General features: G+C 40.0%; 1 protein-coding gene across 2 annotated transcripts in view; it reads right to left on the minus strand.

The window, feature by feature from the left end:
• Nucleotides 1-26,669, minus strand: part of DDR2 (discoidin domain receptor tyrosine kinase 2) — a 151,279-nt gene that overhangs the window by 39,747 nt on the left and 84,863 nt on the right. For both annotated transcript variants that reach the window (XM_007976350.3, XM_073008190.1), the window contains one exon: nt 19,724-19,832. In XM_007976350.3, coding sequence (XP_007974541.3) covers nt 19,724-19,805 — 82 coding nt within the window. In that variant the 5' untranslated portion in view covers nt 19,806-19,832. The remainder of the gene's footprint in view (nt 1-19,723; nt 19,833-26,669) is intronic.

Below are 26,669 nucleotides of genomic sequence, written 5' to 3' on the forward strand. Positions count from 1 at the left end.
TCACCTGTGTGTATATCTCCCTCAGGCACCTCCTGGGGAGAAGATCTAGCTGTCCAAGGCAGGCATTCCTGGATCTTTTAGCTTTAGTCCATATCAGAGTGTCCCTGATTGCCATCTTGACCCTGATAATAGAATTCTTAACAAGTTGCAAGGTGCTGTCCCATGGCTTACCTTTGCTTCACCCTTGCAATAACCCTATGTAGTAGGCAGAGTACACACTATTACTCTCAAAATATATACAGGTTGAGTATCTCAAATCCAAAATTCGATACTTTTTGAACACCAGCACGATATTCAAAGGAAATGCTCATTAGAGAATTTTGGATTTGGGATTTGTGGATTTGGGATGCTCACCTGAAGTGTGTATGTGTGTATATATATATATATGTATACACACACACACACACACTCCAAAGTCCCAAAATTCTAAAATCCAAAACACTTCTGGTCCCAAGCAGTTTAGATATGAGGAAACCGGCAGAAGGTCCACAGCTATTAAGTAGCAGGGATTGACTTAGATTACATTCTGTATCTCTATCCAAAGTTTGTACCAATACACCAGACCTTGGCTTTAACCAAAAGAGTGGCCTGATGCAAGTTTTGTCTCCCAAGGGTCCAGGCTGCCATATAGGCATGTAACTTAGTCAGAGAGCTGTTCTCTAGCATCTTCTCTCTCTTCTGAAACCAACGCTGTGTTCAGAGTCCAGTCCTATCTCCAACCCCACTTGCTTTTTGCTTTCCAAACCCATGGTTTATTTTAGTTCCTATATGTATTAAATAATTCGTTAAGCAATTCATTGGCCCTGAGGGAATACAGTGGTAAACAAAACAAAGTGCCTTTTGTCATTGAGTTTACATTCTCATGTGGGGAAACAGACAATAAAGCAAACAAATATATAATGTGAGAGAAGATGGCAAGTGCTGTGAAGAAATACAAAGTATGCAAAAGGAATAGGCATTCTTTTATATAAAGAAATGAAGGAAGGCTTCTCAGATAAGGTGACTTGGAGCAGAGACCAGAGTGAAGGGAGACAGGAACCAGGTGCCTCTTGCAGGGATGATGGTTTATGCAAAGGAAACAGCAAGTGCAAAGATAAACTTGAGGAAAGAGCATGCTTGTTGTGGAGGTGGTTTGAGTTACAGCAAGGAGGCAGTTTACCCAAAGTGAAAAAACTAGTTAAAGTTCTTATGCTAGCATTCTCCTTTTGCAATGTAATGAACTTGTACTCAACTAAAGCAAGCATTTTGTGGGGAGGATAGGGCCAATTACAATGAATGTCTCCTTTCTCTGATTTCTCACATTTTAAATTATGTTTCCTATACTATTAGATACATATTGCTTTGTAAGGTACCATGTGTGAGAGTTCTATCTCTCCTGCAGGTGGCAAAATTTTGAGGGGAATAAAACACTGTATCTTATTCATTTTTATTTCTCAGTGCATTCTGGGGAGAAAATAGGTATTCAAAAATATTTATTGAAAAAAAGAGGTAAATTTTAGAGATAGATGTAAATAAGGAGTAAAGATAACATTGAGTAAAATACAGACTGCCTCTGAAGCTCATCCTCCAGTCTTTTTTTTTTTTTTTTTTTTTTTCAGACTCATTCTTTCAATGACTTAAGCCAAAAATCTTGAGGCCATTCTTGACTCCTTCAATACCCTGTATCCAGTCCATCCACTGAGAGAAGATTCTACTGGCTACCCTAAAAATATTCACATATCCCACCTACTTCTTCTCACATATTTTACTACCATAATAAGCTAATTCACTGTCTTCCATTGCCAGGAATAGTACAATAATTTCCTAACTGGTCTCCCTTAGTCCACCTTTTTCCATGTATCTTTTAGAATGTAAGTCAGATCAATAAACTCTTCTGCTCACACTACTCACAATAACAAAGATATTAAATCAGCCTAGGTGCCCATCAATAGTGGATTGGATAAAGAAAATGTGGGCTGGGCACGATGGCTCACGCCTGTAATCCCAGCACTTTGGGCAGCCCAGGTGGGCAGATCACTTGAGTTCACGAGTTTGAGACCAGCTTGGCCAACATGGTGAAACCCTGTCTCCATTAAAAATACAAAAATTAGCCAGGCATGGTGGTGTGCCCCTGTAATCCCAGCTACTCGGGAGGCTGAAGCAAGAAAACTGCTTGAATCTGGGAGGCAGAGGTTGCAGTGAGCCTAGATCGCGCCACTGCACTCCAGCCTGGGCGACAGAGAGAGACTCCATCTCAAACGAACAAAACAAAACAAAACAAAAAAAGAAAAGCAAAGGGGAAAAGAAAAGAAAAGAAGAGAAAAGAAAATGTGGTACATATACAGCATGGAATACTACGTAGTCATAAAAAAATGTAAGTCAGATCATGAAACTCTTCTGCTGACACTATTCACTATAGTGAAGACATGGAATCAGACACCCCCTGGCTGTCTTGGACCTTGTCCTTACCATGAGCCACACTGGCCTCCTTGTTGTTCCTCAAACACACTAAGTATACTTCTCCTTCAGGAATTTTAATGTGCTATTAAGTATCTAATTCAGTAAAGTAAAATAGAGTTGAGAAAAGAAAAGTGAAATACCACACTGCCCATTCTTTTGTATATTAACATCTCTGAAATCTGGATGCACTTCACAAGCAAATAGTGTCATAGTTTAACTGGCAGTAGCTTTTTTTTCTTTCTTTCTTAGAGGCACATAAAGTAATGATGCATCTTAGGGTCGTGAGTTGCTTAAATTCAGTAAAATTCAGTAATGATGATATCCATTTAGAAGCATGTATCAAGTGTCAGGCAATATGATAAGCATTTTCCACCCAATATTTCACGTTTCCCACTAACAGGTAAGTTTTAACTGCAAAGGCCATTCATCGAGTAAATACTAACTCATCTTAGAACTTGGCTCTAAAGCCTGTAATTCCACTGAGCACACAACCCTTGAAAATCAAGACTTCACATCCACTTCCGGTTCTACCACTTATACCATGTGCGATCTGAGCAAGCTCCTGGCTCTCTTTGGGTCTGTTTCTTCATTTGGAAAGCAAGGGAGTTCTATTAGGCTTTCTGTAAGGCAGTGGTTCCCAAAGCCAGTCCATGGACCAATAGCATTAGAAAAGCCTAGAGAGGTTTTAGAATGTATGTTTGTGAGCCTCCTCTTAGAGATTTTGCTTTGGTATATCTGAAGCTGAGCCCAGTAGCCTGCATATGTTTACAGTCCCCCAGTGACTGTGCTGCATAGCCAGGCTCTGGCCCAGGTCCCTTCAGCCTGGATGTGTAATGGTTGTCTGGGACTATGCTGGTCACCAGAGAAAGTCACACTGACAGTCCCACTGGGCTTTCATCCCTGGCTATCATGCATCTCTAGACACTAGGCCATGAATGCAATGAGAGCCTCTGCTTCTTGGAACATCTAAAGTAAACCAAAAATAGGGAATGAGGGTTGTGTGAGGTGAATCATGATATTGTTGCAAATAACTTCCCTTCTAACGTACTGCTCATTCTGAGAATAGCAACTAAGGAGTTTTATCAGAGCTGCTGCTGCTGCAGCTGCCTTTATGACACACTTCAGTTAAATTATATTTCTTAGGCATTGAAACCCTTTACATTTTGTGCCCTAACTGAACCCATTCAGGAATTTCCCCATTTACCAGATGAGAAAAATGGAGCAAAAGAGAGGTGAAGTGTGTGGGATGGAAGGGTGGGGGTAGATCCACATAGGATATTCTGCTATGTGGTTTCAAAGGAGTGCCAGTTTCCTTCCCAAAGGCTCTTTGATCTACGTACTGTGATTGCATTTCAGTTACCATTTAGAGCTGTGATCCTCCAAATATGCTTCCAGGACCAGCAGCATCAGCATCACCTGGGAACTCATTAGCAATGCTAATTATTAGTCTCCATTTGATCTATTGAATCAGAAACTCTGGTGGGGTTGCTGGGAGTGGGCAGCGAACAGTGTTTTAACCACTCCTCTAGGTGACCCTAATGCAAACTCAAGCTTGAGAACTAGAGGAAGTAGGGGAGGACATGAGGCTTCACTTCATGTAAATAACTTGCGCTCCCCTCCTCCTCAACTCCTCTAGCCCTTCCAGCTTACAGAGGGTTTAGGTCAACAGTATGGTGGAGAGCAGCGTGGCAAGGACATTGATGAAAAATGGAAAGGCTCTCCCTGAGTCAACCTCTGCCTGGAGACCAACATAGAATTCTTGGAGAGGAAGAGTTCAGGAATGATAGGTAACATGTTACTCTCAACAGGAGGCAGTCAAGGAATGAGAAGCAAGCTTGGCCTTTGAGAATCATCCAGTCCATCAGCAAGTTCTACAAATCCTATCTCCTGCGGTTGAATCCAGCTGTTTCTCTCCTCTATTCTTCCCATGCAGTGCACAACCTCCACGACCTCCCATCTGAGCCACTATAATGCCTTCTAGCTCTTCTTCGTCATTCCTCTATCATCCCTTCTCAACACAACAGCCCAAATTAGCTTCCTAAAACTTTATTCTGTCATGAACTTTCTAACAGGTTTCCATTCTTGTTAAGAAAATGTGACCCATGAGGTCCACATGATCGGGTCTCAGCCTACACTCTGGCCTCATCTCTGGCTACTCCCTGTTCTTTGCTCTCTACCAAGCATGCTGACCTTATTTCAGTTCCTGAATGCACAAAGCATCTTCCAGCCTCAAGGTCTCTGCGCATGATGCTCCCTTTACCTGGGATGTGCATCCTCCCTCCTTCACTCACTAGCTCCTGCTCATCCTCCAGCTGTCAGCCAGTCACTCCCCCAAGGAATTCCTCCAAGCCCCCAGCTAAGTTAGGAATTTCTATTATATGCTCTTATAACACACTGGTTTTCATTCATAACACTTTTTACACTTGTCATGTAAATAATTGCTTAAGTTTTATCTGCCCACTCAACAGTATGTGTTATGAGGTCAAGGATCATGTCTATCTTCCTCTGTTGTATCTCCAGTTTCTAGTAGGATGTCTGGCATTAATCAAGTGCTCAATAAATGTCTGTCGAAAAGTGATAAAGGAAGTGTTTTCTGTTGTTCATCATTACAAGTCTTAAAAACAAAGTCCCGGGAGTTTGGTCAAGGGTAGCCTTGGCTAATAGTGTTTTAGCAGACAGCAGATACAGGAAACTTCCTTGTAAATCTGAGTCATGATATATTTCTTTGCAATCTATCTTTACCTGCATATATTTAGTTAACAAATGTATTTCTTTTATGAATATGTATGTATTTATTTAATAAATAAGTTTTTGCTGTGTATCAGGTGTTCTTCTGAAGATACAGTAGTAAGCAAGACAAATAAAATAATTTATCTCATGAATCTTACATTCTGGTAGGGGAGACAGAAAAAAGACAATAGATTTTTCATAATCAAATAGACACAATTTGATTATGTATTTGACAGTAGCTATTACTCGCTCTTCCTATTCAGTGTGATGAAGCTATGGAAAATACTAAAACATGATATGGGATAGAAGTGCTGATGGTGTGTAGGGGGGCTCTTTTAAGTAACAAACTTCAATGAAGATTTTCTGTTTCTCTTGTGCTTGTTTACCTCCTTGTTGAAATTGTGAGCAATTTTGAGAATAGCAATCATGTCAGATTCTTCCTTTTCTCCCTCAGTACCTGCCAACACACAGCATCCATGAGCTGTTCAACACACATCTGGCAAATAAATAAGTAGATGAAAAAGCAGAGAGGGCTACAAGTATTGCACACAATCTCCAGACAACGAAAGTTAGGATGGAGGTCTAGAAATTGGGACAAAGTAATATAAGGATGAGGATAGACAATTCAGAGATAAGAACTTAGTAAATCAGCAATAGCCACATTAAGAAAATACGCAACATTTCTCAGTGATTCAGTATGTCCAAGGGCCTTAGAGAAAGGGCACAGGAAAATGGACAAGATGATCTTGGATGACCTTTCTCATCCTACTGAATCTTTGGAACCAGGAGAAGCCCAGGGCAACCAACGTGGCACTTCTCAGCTGTACCAGTGTGGTTTTCCCATTGAATGTGCCTATTTTAGGTAAACTCCTTCTGTGGAAGGGATTTCAGCCAATAGTCAAGACTCAGAACTGGCAAGTTGGACCAAGCCCTAAATGTCAGGTCTCCTTGCTTTCCCCCAAGTCCACTTCCTCGTTCATCAAATCCCGCCAGTTTGTCTTTGTTCTATTATGAACTGTAAAGAAGCATGGAAAAGTGGGGAATGGCAAGGGAAACAAGAGACCCTGCAGCAAAGAAGTGTCTCCTGGTTTTTCCTGCTGAGTTGTCTTAGTGGTTTTGATGCTTCCACTACCCACCAATCTCCTGGACAGAGAAGCCAATTCACTCTTCCAGCTTCCCAGAGTGGAAAACTACCAGCACAGGCCGTGGCAGGCCCAGCAGGGAGCTCCAACCCTCCAAGCTCTAGTAGGGCCTGGCAGGCAGGCTGAGGAGAAGCAGCTGCCACCAGTCCCCAGCTTCCCAAGAATTATTTTTCATACTATCCTGCCAAGGCTGACAGCCTGAAAGGGCTGCTTGTTCCATGATGTTTACCATCTCACCACTAGCTCCAGACCACGGGCTCCCCGTCAATGAGTGTCCTATATGCAGCTTCCAGGAAAACACACACATGGCCCACATGAGGCCTGAGGTGCAGAGACCTGACACCTGGGCCTCTCTGGGCCCAGACAAGACTGACTGGGGGGCATTATTGGGGTCAGGGGTCCCAAGTCAGTCTACAATCTAAAGGGATATCTGCAATCATAAAACTTTGGAGTCCAGAAGCAAATTTAAGAAGCCAATCCCTCCAATGTCTCCATGTTAAATATCAGAACCTCTGAGGCCCAGAAAGGTGAACTGACTTACTCAAGTTCACACAGAGAGCTAGGGTAACCAGGACTGAAATTCAGGTCTCCTGATCCCTGATTCTTCCTTCTCCAACCCTAGGCTACCATGGTATAGTTCTTCCAGTTTCTGAAAGGACAAGGTAGTCCAATTAAAGAAGCTGTCACAGAGGCCCCACTTCCCACAAGTTTCACAGAGCCGGCTATTTCAGACTGGTCCTTTGTGCACATAAATATTGACACAATGGGATTCCACAGTGGGGCCAAGAAAGATTATTTGGGTTTCTTTCTTCAGCCTACAGGGCTATTCTTTGGGTACAATGGTCACCCAGATCTCTTGTGCAAGTTGAAATTCCCCTTAGGAATGGACCTTTAGGATTGCAGTTTTCCTGGAAGCCCAAAATACTTTCCAGAAACAATTCTCGCAGAGCCCCAGAAGGGCAGTCCCCAAGCTGTAGTGGGTTTCAGGGTACTAAGATAGGGATCAGATAATGAATTCTTCTTCCTGGTTAACAAAGTCAGTGAAGCTTTCATAGTAAATAGTATGTCCTTTCCCCAACAAGAAAGTAAGTTTAAGAGAAAACTGGGTAGCTATGAAGATCAGGAGTGAAAAAGAAAACTGAGGCCATGGTGTGGAATTATGGAAAGTTTATATTTAAGACTTGGCTCGGCCACTTCTGAATTATGGGACCCCACTACCAGTTAGTTACCAAACCTCTATGAACTTCGGTTTCTTCATCTTTAATAATCCTGCCAAGCCAAGGTTGTTGTAGAGATTTAACATAATGTATACAAAGAAGTTAGCATACTTCATAGGATGTAATGGGGCTCAATAAATGATATCTAGGAGGAGAAGAGAGAATCATTTGTTTTCAATATTACATTCAATCTTTCTTAAATAATTCAAAGGTTTTATGACCTTAGAAAGGTTACTTAAGCTTTCAGTCTCTCAATTTCATGGTAGTAATGGCACTTGTTTATAGGCATGCCATAAGGTATATATGAGTTAATTCTGTCAAGCACATAGAGCACTAACGTTCAATAAAGTTAGATATTATTTGCTTTTTAATTATTTTTACTTTGACTCATTCAGTAAATTTTGGAGTCGGCTTTCAAAGTTGCATAAGATAAAAGGAAAGAAAGAAAAGAAAGAAAGAAAGAAAGAAAGAAAAAGAAAGAAAGAAAGAAAGAAAGAGAGAGAAAGAAAGAAAGAAAGAAGAAAGAAAGAAAGAGAGAGAGAGAGAGAGAAAGAAAGAAAGAAAGAAAGAAAGAAAGAAAGAAAGAAAGAAAGAAAGAAAGAAAGAAAGAGAAAGAAAGAAAGAAAGAAAGAAAGAAAGAAAGAAAGAAAGAAAGAAAGAAAGAAAGAAAGAAAGAAAGAAAGAAAGAAAGAAAGAAAGAAATTTGGATAAAGGAAAAAGAAAATAGGAACAAGATAAGCTACAGCTTAAGTTAATATAGAAGGTGTACTGCATTTGGTTCTATACCACTGGCTGATGATGAGTTTCAACTTTGGCTCTGAGCTTCCTAGAAATCAAGTCAAAAAGTAAAACACAATAAGTTAACATGAATCGCAGTGGCAACAAAGTATAAATCCACTTTTTATTAATGTCTCTGTTTCTAGGTGGGATGGAGTAGTGTACAGTAAGTAATCAGTGCTCCCTCTAAAAGTAACTGGAAGAGCTAAATAAAATTCATAAATCATCTACTTGAAGGAATCTGATTGTTTCTAAGGCAATGAGAATGCAGAGACCAAGACTTCAGAGAAGGGAGAATCTCAGAGAGGTGAGGGAACTTCTATAGCCACTTTCAGCCATTTGCCCATTTGGAGCAGGGGCAGGAGGCTGACTCCGGGTTTGGCACTAGCAGAGGGTTGCAACGGGACAAAATCAGCAGAGTTTTTGAGGGAGACCTGGTATCCCTCGAGCATGCAGCATATCTCACTCAGCACATGTGCCAAATGCTGGGGCTACGTGGAGGAGGAATGTAAGGAGAAGCCCTCTGATGAGGTGAGCTGAGTTTTTGAGAGTTGGACGAGACACAGATTAGAGTTCAGGACCTGGCGGGGAGAGAGAACATGGAGTTTTTAAGCAGCACTGGAAGACCAAGAATCCAGGCTTATATCCTACCAGCTACCCAGAATGAAGACACTCTGCTCTGCTTTCGAGGTGGATTTGCCCCATGCCCAAACCCAGGACTCCTCCCATGCCAATACATTTCTCAAGTTAGCAATGCCTGTATATAGACAGTACACATCATTGCATACTTCCTATCTTTAATATAGGTTACAGGAGCCAAAAGATTGAATCTGACTTCCTCCCTTGAAATGCCAATCATAGGATATTTACATATATTTGAGTCAAATTTAACCACACTTTCCTTTAAGTATAACAATCAAAATGCTCCACTTGTGGCCTTTAGGAACAAACATGAAGGCCTCCCCCTCCCCCGCAGCCCCGGGCTGCTCTACCTCTTCAAGGAGATGGGCTCTCCCAGTTCTCTAACACTAGAAGGTTGGATCCCTGCTGCTGCACTTTAGTAGCTTCAGCTAAAGCGGCCTCGGTTCATTATCTTCCCTCTAATTTACTCACTCCATACTCAGCATCTCATCATTTAAAAGGATGATATTCCTAAGGGTTCCTTCTCAGCTTCACAACATCTTTCTGAGATCAAGTCTCACATGGCATCATTTAGATCTTTTTTGTTTTGTTCTTTGGGAAAAAAACAAACAAACAAACAAAAGGCCAGGCGCGGTGGCTTACACCTAAAATCCCAGCACTTTGGAAGGCCAAGGTGGGCAGATCACCTGAGGTCAGGAGTTCAAGACCAGCCTGACCAACATGGAGAAACTTCATCTCTACTAAAAATACAAAATTAGCCAGGTGTGGTGGTGCATGCCTGTAATCCCAGCTACCTGAGAGGCTGAGGCAGGAGAATCTCTTGAACCTGGGAGGCGGAGGTTGCAGTGAGCCGCGATCACGCCATTGCACTCCAGCCTGGGCAATAAGAGTGAAACTCCATCTCAAAAAAATAAATAAATAAATACAAAGAAGCCTGGGAGTTTCCTTGACTTCCTTTTTCCCCCTACCCCTTCTTATTCATCAAACATTTGTTGATTGCCTATATAAGCCAAGCACTGTCATAGGTGCTAGTCATGAAGACACAAAAGATTATCATTACACCAAAGACAAAGACCAAAATCATAAAAATCTCTGAAGCAGGAAAAAAAAAAAAGTTGCATAAATTTTTTTAACAACTCATCACCTCCCACTTAAGCTCATAAAAAAACCTCACTGATTTTAGTGTCTTAACTTCTACTTTACTGTGCATGTGTCCAAACCACTGAAAAATTCTGTGAGGGCTATCTTGCCACATCCATGCTCTTCAGAGACCCACAGGCCAAGACCAAGAGCTAAGTCAACAATCACACTATTCTCCCCAGGAAAAAAAAAAAAAAATTAAAAATTAAAAAAAAAAACTATATATATATATATATATATAGTAACGGATACGCTTGACCTGAGCACAGGGCCCTACATCCCTTTAGAGTTAGGGTGGCCACAGTTCAGGACCGTTAGAAGCTCCATTCCCCAAAAGCAACTTAAGTCTGTCTTGGGGACCACAAAGGACCTTAATGGTCACGAAAGGAGTTTTTTTCTCTTTCTTCCTCCGGCATCATCTGCTTGATAGAAACTATTGTTTCATAGTGTTTATTTTCATTTTCTTCTCTTTCAAAAGTAATAAGTCACAGTCTTTGATATTTGCATGTAACTTTTCAAAGCCCATTTATTTCCATTTTCTCATTCAATCCCCTGCAGTAACCCTATGAAGTTCAGAGAGCAAAGTTTATGGAATCCCATGTTATAAATGAGCAAAGTGAGGTGCAGAGATTTACCTAAAGTCACAAAGCTAGATAGTGGCAGAGCTGGAACTAGAATCTGGATCTCTTGATCCTCATTGTCATTGTCTAGTAACCGTATCACATGGTCATCACACCCTGCTACCAGCACACACACACCCTGTTTATAGTGTGATCCCTAGGGTCAAGAACCACCAAGCTGGGGAAGAATCTGGACAGAGAGCCCAGGGAGGATTATTGCTTGTCTAATTTTTAGAACGCGCTGGTCCCAGGATTTGTTGAAATGTGATAGCAAAAGGAACGTGCACCCTGGGAAAGACAGCAAGGCATAGCATTACGTTAACACCAGGTGAAGCAAGGCCTTTGATCATAAGGCATTTGCCATATACTGAGTATCCCAAGACTATACGGTTCCTACTTTTGGTCCCATCCTACCCCCACCTTTTCCCTCATGACCCCTCAATAATCACTATCCTGACTCTTGTTTTTCTATTTGTGCCTCTGCAGCTTTTCTTTGGCTCAAAAGCTTTCCCTTCCTCTTTTCACCTAGCCTGGCAAATTCTTTCAGCTCCAGCTAACTCTCATACCTTCAGTATCTCAACTAGCATGACACCAAAGATTTGACCTGATTGGGTCAAATGTGAACATATTTACATATATATTTATGGAATATGTATGTACATATATAAAAATATATATCTAAATATAGATATTTATATAGATATATATATTCACGTGTAACATGTAACACGTGAACATATAGATAGACATATCTACATATACATACATATATACATAAATATACACACATATATATTAAATATTTATTATAATATTTATATTGCTTTTTATCCTGTATATATATTTGTTTCATATCTTTTTCCTATTTTTTATCTGTATCAATGTTTCTTACATACTTATATCACTATACTGTATGTTCTGATCTTATAGACTTGAAGCTCCTAGAGTTCTTGTCAGCTTTCAGAAAAAAACATTAATAAGCAAATATGTGAAGCACCAGTGGTGCACGGCCCTAATGGCCCCAGTGCCTGACTTCCATAGTAAGCAGGGTCTGCTCCTGCCAACACTGTTGTTCTTCTGTAGACTCTTAGTCTTTCCACATGAGACCTCTGAGCAAACCTGAGCTCTGAAGGTGGTTGTGAAAACTGAGAGGTCCAGAGAAGGGACTTTGTGTGAAGCTCTTCCTGCAGTCCCATGATCATGTTCCTGGCCCCAAAGTTTAGACTCAAGGAGACTAGGTCTCCATGGGCCTCTATCCCTACTGACCACAGAAAAAAGGTGGAGCCTTATTTTTTCTTGCATTACTTTTAGCTCCTGTGACTGCCTTTTACAAGTTAGGAATCCAGGCCTCAGAATGCAAAGCAACAGGGTAAAGGCAAAGTTTTAGGGTATGAACCAGGAATTCACCTGGCTACTTTGGATGGAAAGCTGATGATGCAGTAGATGCATTTGGAATCCTTTTATCCCAAGATACAAAGCCCAGGAATTAGCAGAATTCCGCCCTCAGAGAAAATGAAATACTTTTACAGTTAAGTTAAAATATAGAGAACAGTATAGAATAATGGAAAGACTAATGAAGCCTGCCATTATCACAGCACAATATACAAAATTAAGGAAGAGGACAGAAGTTCTAGCATTTATTAATCACATTCTGTGTGTTTGATGCTATGCTAGGTACTTATATATTCTCTTACTCTTTGTAACAGCCCTTAAGGCAGCGATCAGTGATAGTGTCAAGACTGCGGTTAGAGAAGTCAAAACTCTGACCATGCTCTCCCAGCAAGTAGGCAAAGACTGGTTAGGTCTGGTAATAGTGTTTTCAAACATGTTTCTTCCCATCACTTTATGTCCCTAAACCTCAGTTTCCTCATTCGTACAAGATTAGATTAAATCAGTCATTCTTAGCCTTTTCTGGAACTGGTCACAGAGTCTTTTGAGCATCTGATAATAGAAAATTTTTTCCTTCTGCAAATGTACTTTTGTTTTCACACATTAAGTTTGGAATGCAATTTCAGGGGATTCACAGGTCTCTGTAGCCCATTCATGGCTGGTCCATGAACCTGGGGTTCCTCTGCCTTGACATTCCTTGAGTCTCACACTCCACAGGCAGTAGAGCACAGAGGTCAAGAGCATGCTTGTGGCCAAGTGTGGTAGCTCATACCTGTAATCCCAGCACTTTAGGAGGGTGAGGCCAGGGGTTCAAGACCAGTCTGGCCAACATGGCAAAACCTCTTCTCTACAAAAAACACTCAAACTAGTTGGGTGTGGTGGTGCATGCCTGTAGTCCCAGCTACTTGGGGAGCTGAGGCAGGAGGATCGCTTGAGCCCGGGAGGTCGAGGCTGCAGTGAGTCATGTTTATGCCACTGCACTCCAGCCTGGGTGACAGAGCAAGATGCCCTCTCCAAAAACAAACAAACAAAAAACTATTAACTGATACATTGTTGGAAATTTGAAAAAAGGGGATAAAGAAAAAAGAAGAAGTAGAAGAAAAGAGCATGCTTGCTGGAGCTGGGTCGAATCCCAGTTCTGCCACTTAACTTTCTCTATAACCTGGTATGAGTTACCGAATGTTTCTTGGCCTCACTTTCTCCTCTGTAAAACTGGAATAATAATACTATTATTATGTAATAATACTAATACTAACAAGATTATTGTGAGGATTAAATTTGTTGACACCACTTAAAATGGTACCCAGAATATATTAAGTGTTCATTGAATATTCTTTGAATTTTGAATTCTCTTTTTCCCTATTCGGCACAACCAAGGGGGCTCAAGGGGCAGATGAGTTTCTGTTTTACCCACAGAAAAACTCTTTTACTGGCAGGAAGGATGCCAAAGGCAACTCTCAGGCGTCAGCCTAGACTTAACAAACACACAAGCAAGAAAGAGCCAATCTGGGCAGCTTCTAGCATTGCTCACTTAAGATAAATTCAACCAAAGAGGTCTTTTGCCAGCCTTTTATGTCTTTGTCTCAGGGCCCTGTTCAGGCCATCTAACACACAGTCCCCCCTACCACCCACCCCCACCCACACACACATACACACAGATCACAAGACTAGTACCTCAGGCCTGGTTTCACAAACCTGAAACTAGCATCACCTTCTCATTAACAGACAAGGCCACATAAACCTTCTCAGCACATCTCTGGGAACACGAATGATGAGAACCCAGGGAAACAAAAGTGAGTTTCCAATTTGGAAACATGTGTAGGTGAATTAACACATAGCAGCCTTGGTGGAAGACAAGGGAGAGGTGATAAAGGGACAATCTGGTGCAGAAGGGAACTAAAGCATCCCTGGTGCTTCAGTTTCTGGGTAGGGGTATGTTGGCCCTGCAGGGCTTCTAGCTCCAGCCTTCCTCATTTAGCATAATGAGACTAGGTGTGGGCACTGTATATCCTATTCATCTGACTCCATTCTTTGGCCTCAGGCTGTCCCTCAAACCTCAATTACATCTCACCCCCATAAAGGTACATTGGAAGTTGGTTGCAGAAAGGAAGCCATGGGGCTGCGCAGATACACATGATTTTTAGATAAAGGTCACTTCAGCACATCGCTCCCTGAGGACCCAGGTGGAAATCACCTGGGGTTGGGAGACAGGTAGCACTGCATCCTTGTCTTAGCTTTACTATTAGCTAAATGTAGAGCAAGGGCAAATCACTCACCTGTTTTGACTCCATTTCCTCACCTGTAAAATGAGGAAGAGTGACTTAGATATTTCTAAGGTCCATTCCAAAATGAATAGTCTAGAAATTCTAGTTGTCTGACCCTAAGAAATCAAAGACATGTGGGATTGATGCTGGAAAGAACAAAAACCACAGTGGTGCACCTAAAATAAATTTGGGGCCAGCAGGAGAAAAGCTCTTCCTCTCCTAAACCCAAACCCTGAATGGCTTTGCCACTCTTTTTCAAAGTGGAAGCATTCTGAATACCAAAAGGGGACTCCCACCCCAGGACTCTGAACTGGTAGTAAGTTGCCTGCTTCCTATGAGGGGAAAGTGTGAGATGAAAATGGGAAGTCCCAGCACTGCCCTGCCCCAACTTTGTACCATGGATCCTAAAGGCCTGGTTTGCCTGTTGAGAAGAAGAGATGTTTCTCCCTTTCCTAACCACAAATAATTGTCACAGGCCAAGTTAGGGGAGTGAGAATAAGCACCCCTGTACTTTTTATACACAACAGTCCTCTAGTTGGCTGAGTGGGTCCCAGGGCTTCAGACTGCTGGGCTAGAATTTCAGGATTATCAGGATACTTCTGTTCATCCTCCTATCTGGAAAAAAATAAGGTGCCAGTTCCCCACCAACCATTGCAACAGTGGTTTTATGACCCCTAGGGGAGCCTGACACTGGTGTACACTCAGACAACTACTGCAGCCCAGTATTTTAGCACAAGATTGTGGAGTCTAAAGAGGCCCCTTTCCCAAGGAGATACCCTTAGTTCTCCTATCAAGTTTGGCAGTCCCAGCCCAAGTTGGAAATAAGGGAAAACTTGACTCAAGGATCCCACAGAGGAATGGATCCCCTACATAGCCCTGCTGGCTCTCTCACTCATTACCCTCCACTAGGAGCCCCACATGTTCCTCTCCCTCCTCTCAGCCATTGCATATGCTGTATCTTCAGCCTGAAATGCTACTTCTTGGCCCCACCTCTAGAGCAAAAGATGCTCTGGAGCAGGGTGGCTTGTAGCACTATGATGCTCCTGCAGGTTAGGCTAGCGCAGGGTTTCTGCACTCACCTGCCACTAAGCAGAGTTTTAGGGTTTAAAATTTTTAAGTATTTATCAGTCACTTCCTGTGTGCTTTACCCAAAAGGCAAGATTCTCCTGAAATTCAGACTTCACATCCCTGAGCCTGGGAAGTGGTAGGGAGTTGGAAACAAGTAGTCTTTCTTGCAAAAAACAGCCATGCAACTTCAGGGGCTATACCTCCAAGCCCAAAGCCCAACAAATCTTCCAGTATGTGCTATAAAGTTCTCACACCATAAAAATCACAGCAATTTTGTAGCAGGAAGGGTACCATAGATTATCTAATCCAACTTAATCTTACTACAGGCGAAAATATTAAGGAAGTACAAAGAGACACATAACAACGTCCTCACTGTCACACAATTAATTTATGACCAAGTCAGGATTATAATTAGGGTTGTTACTCAAAAGTAAGCTACTTTTTTCTAAGTTAACTTCAAATCATTCATCAGAATTAATAACATTGCAACCATCTGTTGATTTGTAGAAATGATTTTCAGAAATTATTGGGATGATTATTTGTTTGATTTGGATGTCACTAGCTAAATGGTATTTCTGATCCATGATTTGGATATAAGAAACTGCCTCAAATTCTTCCAGTAACTTCCCCCACTGGATGAATGATGATTAGGTTCCAGTTCCTGGTGCACCGTTGCAGCTGGAAGATAGGTGAGAACACTGCCCACAATTCAGGACTATGTATATACAATTTCATGTCAGCATTTCCCACAAAGTCTTGCATAGCCTACGCTGCAGGCCCCATTGACAATGCTGCCTTTAACACTGCCATTACTGGAAATGCCACTAACACCACGTGCCTCACTGCCTACTTTGCCAAAACTCAGATGCTTTAGAACAGTGAGCCAAGAGCTCTGCTGCCTTCGTGCCTCGGCCAACTATCTCTGTCATACCACCAATACTCTGCAGCCTCCCTGGATGACACCAGTGAGACATTTATGATTTAAAATAGTAGAGAATTTTTAAAATATAAACAAGATTATTTATCCTCTCTTGGTATCTGCTGAGATCCCAAGATGGATATTTCATATCATATCATATTCAGTGTTTCTGCTATCAACTAAATCATGCTAATACTGAAGGCTTATTGACCAATAGTCACTGTAAAATCTTCAACAATGAGCTTCCACTAATTATTATTTTATTTTTATTTTATTGAGTTTAATGCTTAGCTCAGTAACTATTAACCAACCAATATTTTATATGCAATAACCAACTAAAATGTTTTGATAATTTAATAATTGGTTGCATATTGGATTTGCTTATAACCCAGGTCTCCTGGCTTAAGTTCTATTTGTTATATCATGTGACCGCCCTATGGGAAAAACCTAACTGGCCAAGAATTTACTCAGTCTTTCAGTGCCTTCAGTTACCTTTCAATACTTTCGGTTATAGTCAGTCTTTCAGTTGACACCAGTAAGGACTCCTGAAGAGTCATCCTTAAATCAACATGCATTTATTATATGTTGACTTTATGCTCAGCAGTGTGCAAGCTATAACATTCCATGAGCCTCAGGATTCATGACAGACTCTTCATCACTGATAATGAATGAAAATTTCTCATCTGCGTCAAACACTCGTCTCTGGTTTGACTTGGTAAAATAGAAAGAAATGGCAGAGGGAAGGATTAGTCCTTCAACATGTCCTGTTTTCCTATAAAGGTCTTTGCAAATAGAGATGTCTGTTTCTTTTTCCCTGTCAGAAAGAGCCAACAGAAATACCTGACACCAGAAATAGAAAAAAAAAAAAAAGTAAGATGACTATTTGCTGTCTTCAAACAGTCCATTTCCTGTTCCAGGACCACAGTGTGGACTCTAATACAGAGGATTAGCTCTCCTGGTTAGTCATTTAAATGTCCTCATGGTATGCCAGTCTCCGTGAGTATGCTTACCATCAAAACATCCCACCACTCCATGCACTCACAGCACTCTTCCTTGGAACTCAGAGCATGAAGAATGTAGTAGGAGGCAACGAAACATCAACAATTGATTGAGAGGAATACAGAGCAGAAAAAGGAAAAAATGGTACCCAAGTTAGGATCCGAGATGCAACAGCTGAGCTAATTATGAGAAAGTAACAAGGCACTGGGCTTCTTCAACCAGTAATTCTTTGATTTTGAGGAGTTTTGATCATATTTCCTATTGAAGGTATAAAGAAAAACCCATGTACATGGAACTTTTGTGGAAGGAGGAGAGCAAACATTTCACAAATGAACCCTTATGCTATGAAGAGGACAAAATTAAAGCACCCTCCAGAATCAAAATATAGCATGGAACAACTGGAACTCACATATACTGCTATGGGATGGTAAAATGGTAAAGCCCTTCAAACAATTTTTGGTATTATGCAGAATAGTACATCATATGCTACACATATGAAAGTTCCACTTCTAAGTGTATACTCAAAGGAACTGAGTACTTATCTCTACCAAAAGTTTTATACAATAATAATTATAGGAGCTTTGTTCATAATGGGCCCAAACTAGAAATTATCCAAATTCCCATCTACAGTAGATTGGCTAAATAAAATATTCAAACAAAGTAATATACAACAATGAAAATGAATAGTTGACAACTGCATGCAACAGTAGGATGAATCTCATAAACAAAATGTTGAGTGAAAGAAGCCAGACACAAAGAGTATTTATGCATCATCTAATTCCGTGTATATAAGTACAAAAATGGGCAAAACTCATCTATGTTGCTGGAAAGCAGGATATGGCTACCTTTGGGGGGTGGTGAGAAAAGTTACTGGAAGGGAGCATGAAGAGAGCTTCTGAAATGCTGGTATAGTTCTGTTTCTTAATTTGGGTACTGTTTAGATGTGTTCAGTTTATAAAATTCATAAAATTCAACACTTAAGCTGTGTATACTTTTCCATGTTCATATTTGTGGCAAAATGAAAAAAAAAAAAAAATGACTCCAATTCGTCTCCAATACCTGCCTCCCAAATCTTTACCATCTAATTTTTTGTGCTCTCCCACTCTGACTCTGGGCTTGGCCACATGAATTGCTTTGGCCAATGAGACATAAACATGATTTCAGCAGTGACTTGAAAAATGTTTGAATATTCTGGCTTCTGGTCTTGTTCCTGTGCAATTTCCAGGAAAACATACCCAGGCTAGTCTGCAGGAGGATGAAACAGAGCACAGCAAAGTTGCCCCATTCATCTGTGCCATGGCCATCCTAGATGAGCCAATAGCCAGTTGACTCTCGGTTATGCTTGAGTGAATCAACACAGAACAGAGAACAGTCCAAACAGGTCCAGCTAGGAGCCAAATAAATGTTCATTTAAAGACATTGAGCTTTGGATAGGTTGTTAAGCAGCATTATTGTGTAACAAATAATACAATTATTTACTTCCATTTAAACTTTAAAAGTGCATGCAATACAACATAATCCCACAAAATTAGGCTCAAAAGATTCTCCTAACCTATTTATTTTGAGCATGGCCACACCCTAGAGGAAAGAGAATCTGCAGGGGCCTTTGAAAACAGTATGCTGAGAATAGATAGGGCTCAAGGACAGTATCTCCAACTGAACTTTTAATGAACTCCCGTAGGCGCCAAGAAGGCGGGTAGATAAGAAAGAATATAGAAACAAGGTACTGAGTAGAAGGTTACATGTGGGAAAAGAAAGTTTGTTTTGCATTGCATTCTTTCTGCTGACCTGAGGTTTATGGAGTATAAATAAAGTGAGGCAGAGGCTCTGAGTGCGGCCGCCATGTTCTCTGTGTGTCTTTGTCTTTGTGTGTGTTCTTTCATTCTCCACCACCCCCGGTGCGGTCCCCAACAAGAATCTGCCTGAGATCCCACAGGACCAGGATCCCAAAAGCATAACAGGACATCCAAGTAAAATCAAAGCCTAAGACAGCCAGAAACAACTCATAAACCAACCTGAAGAAGTTCTCTAAGACATCTAAAAATTCTGTCCTGTTTTTCTCAGAAGATGCAGAAGCAAATGGTTGCTTCTGCCACCTCCCATTTTTTAAATGCCCTCTTACTGCACCCTACTCTATATAAGAAAATCTTTTACAATATTCAACAGGTTGTATTAAAATACATATATATATATGTGTGTACATATATACGTGTGTGTGTGTAAATATATATATAAAATATTAGTTTTTGTTCCTATTTCACCATGGAGAAAGAACTTTGTCGACCCTCTTGGCAACTTTTAGACCCACCATTGAACATTGATGGGTTTTAACATTCTGCCGGTCTTCTAGCATATAACTGAGTAATAGCCATGTTACCTGGATTAACCTGAGCTTTTGCAGAACTCAAGATAGGCAGCAGCAGGAACAGCACCAAGAGCATTCTGGGAGTCAGGATCATCTCAGAAGACGGTGTTGGAACTGGAGTCTGCCGCCAACCAATAATGCAAGAAAACAGAAAGGGAAGCAGAGGAAATGAGTGAGGCAGATACTTCCAACATGAATGAATACACTTCTCACAGTTAATTTTGTATTTCTGCAGTGTTTATTTTTATATATGGGACTTCAAATCATAGACTTTGGGAGTTGAATGGCACATCCAATAATCACCTAATACAATAATTTTCAAACTCTATCAGATTGCACACTCATGAAATTTAAGTTAGCAAAACTAGTCAGACAACAAAGTTTTCCTAAGATAAATACTTACCCAAATGGTGAATAATGGCAAAGTAAAACTTATATTTATCATGTAAACTGATGTTTTCAAAATCTTAATACTGATTCCAATATTCAACCAAGAGAAACATTCAATACTTTTAATGTTTGCCTTTCAAAACATATACGTTCGATATTTATCCCGATTCATTATCTCTGGAGTGATACCTGGGATTCTGTATTTTCAGGTTTCCCCAGAATGATTCATATGATAATAGATTAGATTTGGAGACATCAGTATGAAGTCACATTTAGCTTAATAAGGATACAAATAGTTACATATGGAAATATTTGTAGACATGTGTATATGCCTGGGTTAGTATACACACATATGTTCCATCTGCTGAGAGGGCCTAGAGGCAATGACATCCCAGTAGCAATGAGAAAACCTAGTGCTCAGATCTTGATTTCTAATAACCATTCTTCAATAAAAGGAGACAGGATTCCTCAGGAAAATGGCTGATTCTGGGAATGGAGCAGATAATACACAAGATAGACTTGGAGTATCTTTTAGTGCCAGAAATTGAGAAAACGTACATGCAAAAAGATTATGGGGGATGTCAAAGGGACACAGTAGCCCACTTAATGAGTTCCCCCTCCAAAAAAAGTAGTATTGAATTATAAACCAAAGAATAAAATAAATATCCATGAGTCCATGCTGCTATAAATTAATGATTGAATAAACAAATGGGGAGAATAGGCATATTTCCAATGCAAAAGAATTCCAAATAATTTATGTAGATAATCTACTCTTAAGGAAATGAAGCATTACTATCTCCCTTCCCCAGCTCCTTAAGAGTTAGTTGCATGTAGTTACTTTGTCCCAAGAAGTACAGTGTAAAAATGGAGAAAGAAAAAGTGTCACTTTTCGGTGGAGAAATCTGACAAACACTTCCTCAAGACAGGGTGATCAAGGTTAACACCAACACTGATAAGTCATATTGATGGTATATGTACTTGATATTATGTGATGAAAATGACACTTTACCTCTGTGGTCTTCCACCCAAAAACCTATTACCTCAGTCTACTTATGAAAAAATCACCAGACAAATCTCAATTGAGGGAAATGCTATAAAGTTTCTGTTGAGTAATGCTCAAAACTGTCAAGGTAACTAAAAACAAGGAAGTCTGAGAAACTGTCACAGGTAAGGGAGCCTAAGAAGACATGATGACTAAGTGCAATGTTATATCCAGACAGAGGACATTAGGGGAAACTGAGGAAATCAGAATAAAGAATGGACTTTAGCTAATAATAATGTGTCCATATCAGTTCATTCATTTTGACAAATGTACTATGTTAACATAAGATGATAATAATAGGGGAAACTGGATGTGGGATATACAAGGATTTCCTGTACTAGCTTCACAATGATTATGTAATGTAATCACATTGATTATGTAAATATAAAACTGTTCTAGAAGGCCAGGCACATTGGCTCACGCCTGTAATCCCAGAACTTTGGAAGGCCGAGGCGGGCGGATCACCGGAGGTCAGGAGTTCGAGACCAGCCTGGCCATCATGGTGAAACCCCGTCTCTGTTAAAAATACCTTGTACTCGGGAAGGGGAACATCACACACCGGGGCCTATCATGGGGAGGGGGACGGGGGAGGGATTGCATTGGGAGATATACCTGATGTAAATGACGAGTTGATGGGTGCTGACGAGTTGATGGGTGCAGCACAGCAACATGGCACAAGTATACATATGTAACAAACCTGCACGTTATGCACATGTACCCTAGAACTTAAAGTATAATAATAATAATAATAATAAAAATACAAAAAATAGCCAGGCATGGTGGTGAGTGCCTGTAATCCCAGTTACTTGGGAGGTTAAGGCATGAGAACCACTTGAACCCAGGAGGTGGAGGTTGCAGTGAGCCGAGATTGTGCCACTGCACTCCAGCCTGGGTGACAGAGCAAGACAAAAAACAAAAAACAAAAAACAAAAACAAACAAAAAAAACTGTTCTAGAATACAAAGTTGATTTTGATTTTTAAAAAAATTCCCTCTGAGTAACACTAATAATCAAGCAAGCATTGGATGCAATGTTAGAAATAGTATGTGACACAATATTATAAAGAAAGAAAAAATTCTCTTAAGCTGGAGTGATTAGGGAAGGCTTCATGGAGAAAAAAATATCTGATCAGGTTCTTGAAGGATGGATAAGACTTTAATAGGCAATAACAGGGGTGGAGTAAATAAGAGGATGACATGAGTAAGGCACTTTCTTTTTCAGGAAACAGAAGCTTTCTAAGACAATTTCTAAGCAGTATAATACTGACATACCCAGAGGGACTAAAAAAAAAAAAGCAATATAGTCAGATGGTTTTGACTGAAGAGGATGGATCCAAACAAATAAAACACAGAAGATTTAAATGACCCCATAGTGAGGGGCTGAGGGGTGTGTGATCCACAACTACAAAGGGTGATGAGCATAGTTTCATAGGATTGATTTGGTTAAGATAAAATACATGTCTCAGTGTTCCTAGCTACTTCCAGCAGCAAGAACACTATTTCCATAAATAAGTCCCTAAAGAAACATGTCCAGAGAAAGAAACACACAGGTGAATCCTGGAGACATTGGTCTTGGCTATAGTTGAGCACTAACTCATGACCATAATCCAGGATGTCCTTCCAGAGCGACCTGAGCTCTTTGTGAGCAGCCATTCAGTAAGCACTGAGGCCCAGGACTGCCCTGGCTCACCTCCCTCTCCTAGCAGCCTTTTGCAGAAGAGTCCTAGAATTCTCTCTCTCCTGTGGCACCTCTCTCATGGGTTACTGGCCATAACTTCCTCCCCTCCCCAATAATTCCCTCTGCAAAGAATATCTCCCACACCTCATTTCCTTTCTTGCCTTCACCAAAACACATACTTAATTTAACTCTATTGGATCCTACACAACATTGTTATAAAATTATCCATTTTATCATTAACTTCAAAATGGCTCATTCTTGTATTGCCAAAGTATTACTTTATATCATGCACAAAGTATGTGCTCAAAAATGGTTTTTAACTGAACTAAGTCAAACTTACTAAGTGTTCAAAAAATGGTAACTAATTTACTTTTTGAAACTGTTGCTGGGCTTCACACTACGAATCTCCAAAAGCAGTAATTATTTTTCTGTTTTGCTTAAAATTAGATGACTGTCAGCTAACAAACAGAGCACTGTACAGCACCTAGAAGTATTATACCTATACCATGTGTATCTACTGCGAATCAGAGATGTCTCTTACAATATTCACAGTAACTCAATGAGTTTTGTTTTCAACAACAGGGGAGCTAAGGAGAAAGAGGTTAAAGCTGATCAGGTTACACACCTGATAGGCGACCAAACTCATATGTGAACCCAAGGCTGGTGTTACTTCAAAATCCACATGAGTTTTTGTTGTTGTTGTTGCTCCTTCTTTTGTTTTTGCTCATCATCGCACTATATCATCCTTCGATCTGGGCTCCACCTACTTCACCAGAGCTGCCCTTCTCCTCATCCTTTCCACCTCAGTCACACTGGGGCTTCTTTTCTTTTTTCTTCCATTTTCTTTTGCCTAAGGACCTCTGCCAAGAACTTTCTCTCCTCTCTTTGCCTAGTTCAGATCTCCACTAAATGGTCACTTTCTCAGTGAAATATTCTCTGATCCCCTTGATTGTTACATGCTCTAAAAACATGTTTCTATATAGAAATGATCATAGTTTCTCACTATATATTCATTGCTGTGATTGTTTAATTTGTATTACCCCCAACACATACAAGCTCCATGTTCATTTTATTCACTATTGTAGTCTCAACACTACCAGAGTGCCTGGTAACTATTTGCAGAATGAATCAATGATTGTCTCGAGCCATATATTCAGTGACTACATCTGGTCATTTTAAATTCCATGCCCTAAAAGGAAGTATCTCCAAAGCTTATTGTGAGCAGAAAAACCCTTTTCTGCACCTTTGAAGGAGTCTTTCCAAGGGTTCAATATTTAAACAATGTGACATGTGAACAGAACTCAAAAGAAGCATGTCAAGGACTTCTGAAAAAGCCCTTCTCTACCCACTTCTTTAGTTAGTAGTAGAAATCCCTTTGGCAATTTATTTAAACCTTAAGAAATAAAACTCAAAATGCAAACACCACTGGTCAAGCCACTGGCCTTCATTCATTCATTCAGCAACTATTTTGTAAATAGCTATTAGGTGCTATTACAGGTGATAAGCACATCAGTAAAAAAGGCAAAGAAGGTTCCTGCCAACATGGAACTTATAGTACATAAGCAAACAAGTAAATGAAGAAGAATTTTAAAGAAACATATCTACATGGAAGAAAATAAAATACAGTAATGTAATACAAGGGGAATGAGAGCTATTCTAGGTAAGGTGGCCAGCAAAGGCCTCCCTGAGTATGTAATTGGTATATAAATAGATAAGCAGAACATTGAAGAGAATGAACAACCCAGAAAAGACTCATGAATAAATGGAAATGTACCACCTGAGAAAGGGAGCATTTAAACGTGGTGAAGAAGTTTCAGATGCTTTAGTAGTCGACATAGGCATGGGCAAGGACTTCATGTCCAAAAGCAACGGCAACAAAAGCCAAAATTGACAAATGGGATCTAATTAAACTAAAGTGCTTCTGCACAGCAAAAGAAACTACTATCAGAGTGAACAGGCAACCTACAGAATGGGAGAACATTTTTGCAATCTACTCATCTGACAAAGGGCTAATATCCAGAACCTACAAAGAACTCAATCAAATTTACAAGAAAAAAACAAACAACCCCATCAAAAAGTGGGCAAAGGATATGAACAGACACTTCTCAAAAGAAGACATTCATACAGCCAACAGACACATGAAAAAATGCTCATCATCACTCGCCATCAGAGAAATGCAAATCAAAACCACAATGAGATACCATCTCACACCAGTTAGAATGGCAATCATTAAGAAGTCAGGAAACAACAGGTGCTGGAGAGGATGGGAGAAATAGGAACACTTTTACACTGTTGGTGGAACTGTAAACTAGTTCAGCCATTGTGGAAAACAGTGTGGCAATTCTTCAAGGATCTAGAACTAGAAGTACCATATGACCCAGCCATCCCATTACTGGGGATATACCCAAAGGATTATAAGTCATGCTGCTATAAAGGCACATGCACACATATGTTTATTGCAGCACTATTCACAATAGCAAAGACTTGGAATCAACCCAAATGTCCATCAGTGACAGACTGGATTAAGAAAATGTGGCACATATACACTATGGAATACTTTGCGGCCATAAAAAAGTATGAGTTCGTGTCCTTTGTAGGGACATGGATGCAGCTGGAAACCATCATTCTCAGCAAACTATTGCAAGAACAGAAAACCAAATACCGCGTGTTCTCACTCATAGGTGGGAACTGAACAATGAGATTACTTGGACACAGGAAGGGGAGCATCACACACCGGGTCCTATTATGGGGAGGGGAGAGCGGGAAGGGATAGCATTAGGAGGTATACTTAATGTAAATGACGAGTTAATGGGTGCAGCACACCAACATGGCACAAGTATACATATGTAACAAACCTGCACGTTATGCATATGTACCCTAGAACTTAAAATATTTTTTAAAAAAAGCAAATGAAGGTGTATCTACACCTCACAAAAATGAAGAGCCCAAAATGTAAAGATGCAACCATAAGAATATTTCAAGGAAAATCTAGAACAATTTGCTATGACCTAAAGATAAGGAAGGCCTGCACAAATAAGACATGGAAAGCAAAATCCAGAAATGAAAAGAATAATAAATGTTTCCATCAAAATTCAAAACTTCTTTAAGATCAAAAGACATCATAAACATAACATGTAAACAACTGGCAAAGATAAATATTTGAAATTGTATAATGAAATAACTTCTAGTATAAATAATCTCTATAAATCATTTTTAAAAAGCCACTAGAAAAATGGGCCAAGTAAATAAAAAGCATTTAACAGGGGAGACAATATAATGCTGTAAACATCTAGAAGTATTCAACCTTGCTAGTAGTCACAAAGACAAACATTAAAGCAGTAGTTGAAGGCTAATTTTTATCTATCAGATTGGCAAAATTTTAAAGTGTGATAATATAAAACTTGGCAATAAGATAGGCAAATGCATACTCTCATACTCTGCTGCTGGATATATAAATTAGAAGATAATTTCAATAAAAATACACATACCATGATGTATATATCCCATTTATTATTCACCCTAAGGAAAGACTTGTGTGCGTACACAAAAAGGCATGCACAAAAAAGTGCTTTGCAATATATTTTTCATAACAAAAACTTAGAAAAATGTCTACCAGTAGGATAACGTCATTAACTATAGTATATTACCACTGTGAAATGCTATGCAATCGTAACAATGAATATATTAGAGCTACTCACAGTTACAAGGTTTGAAGGTGATGACATGTTTTTAGGTGAACAAGGTTGCAAAGTTTATGTAAAGCACACTATATATTTTTATGGATAGATACACACCCATGTACATTTATATATACATAAGATCTGGAAGACTAAACACCATGCTGACAGTA

The sequence above is a fragment of the Chlorocebus sabaeus genome, chromosome 20 (assembly GCF_047675955.1).
Source record: "Chlorocebus sabaeus isolate Y175 chromosome 20, mChlSab1.0.hap1, whole genome shotgun sequence".
Taxonomy (NCBI): Eukaryota; Metazoa; Chordata; class Mammalia; order Primates; family Cercopithecidae; genus Chlorocebus; species Chlorocebus sabaeus.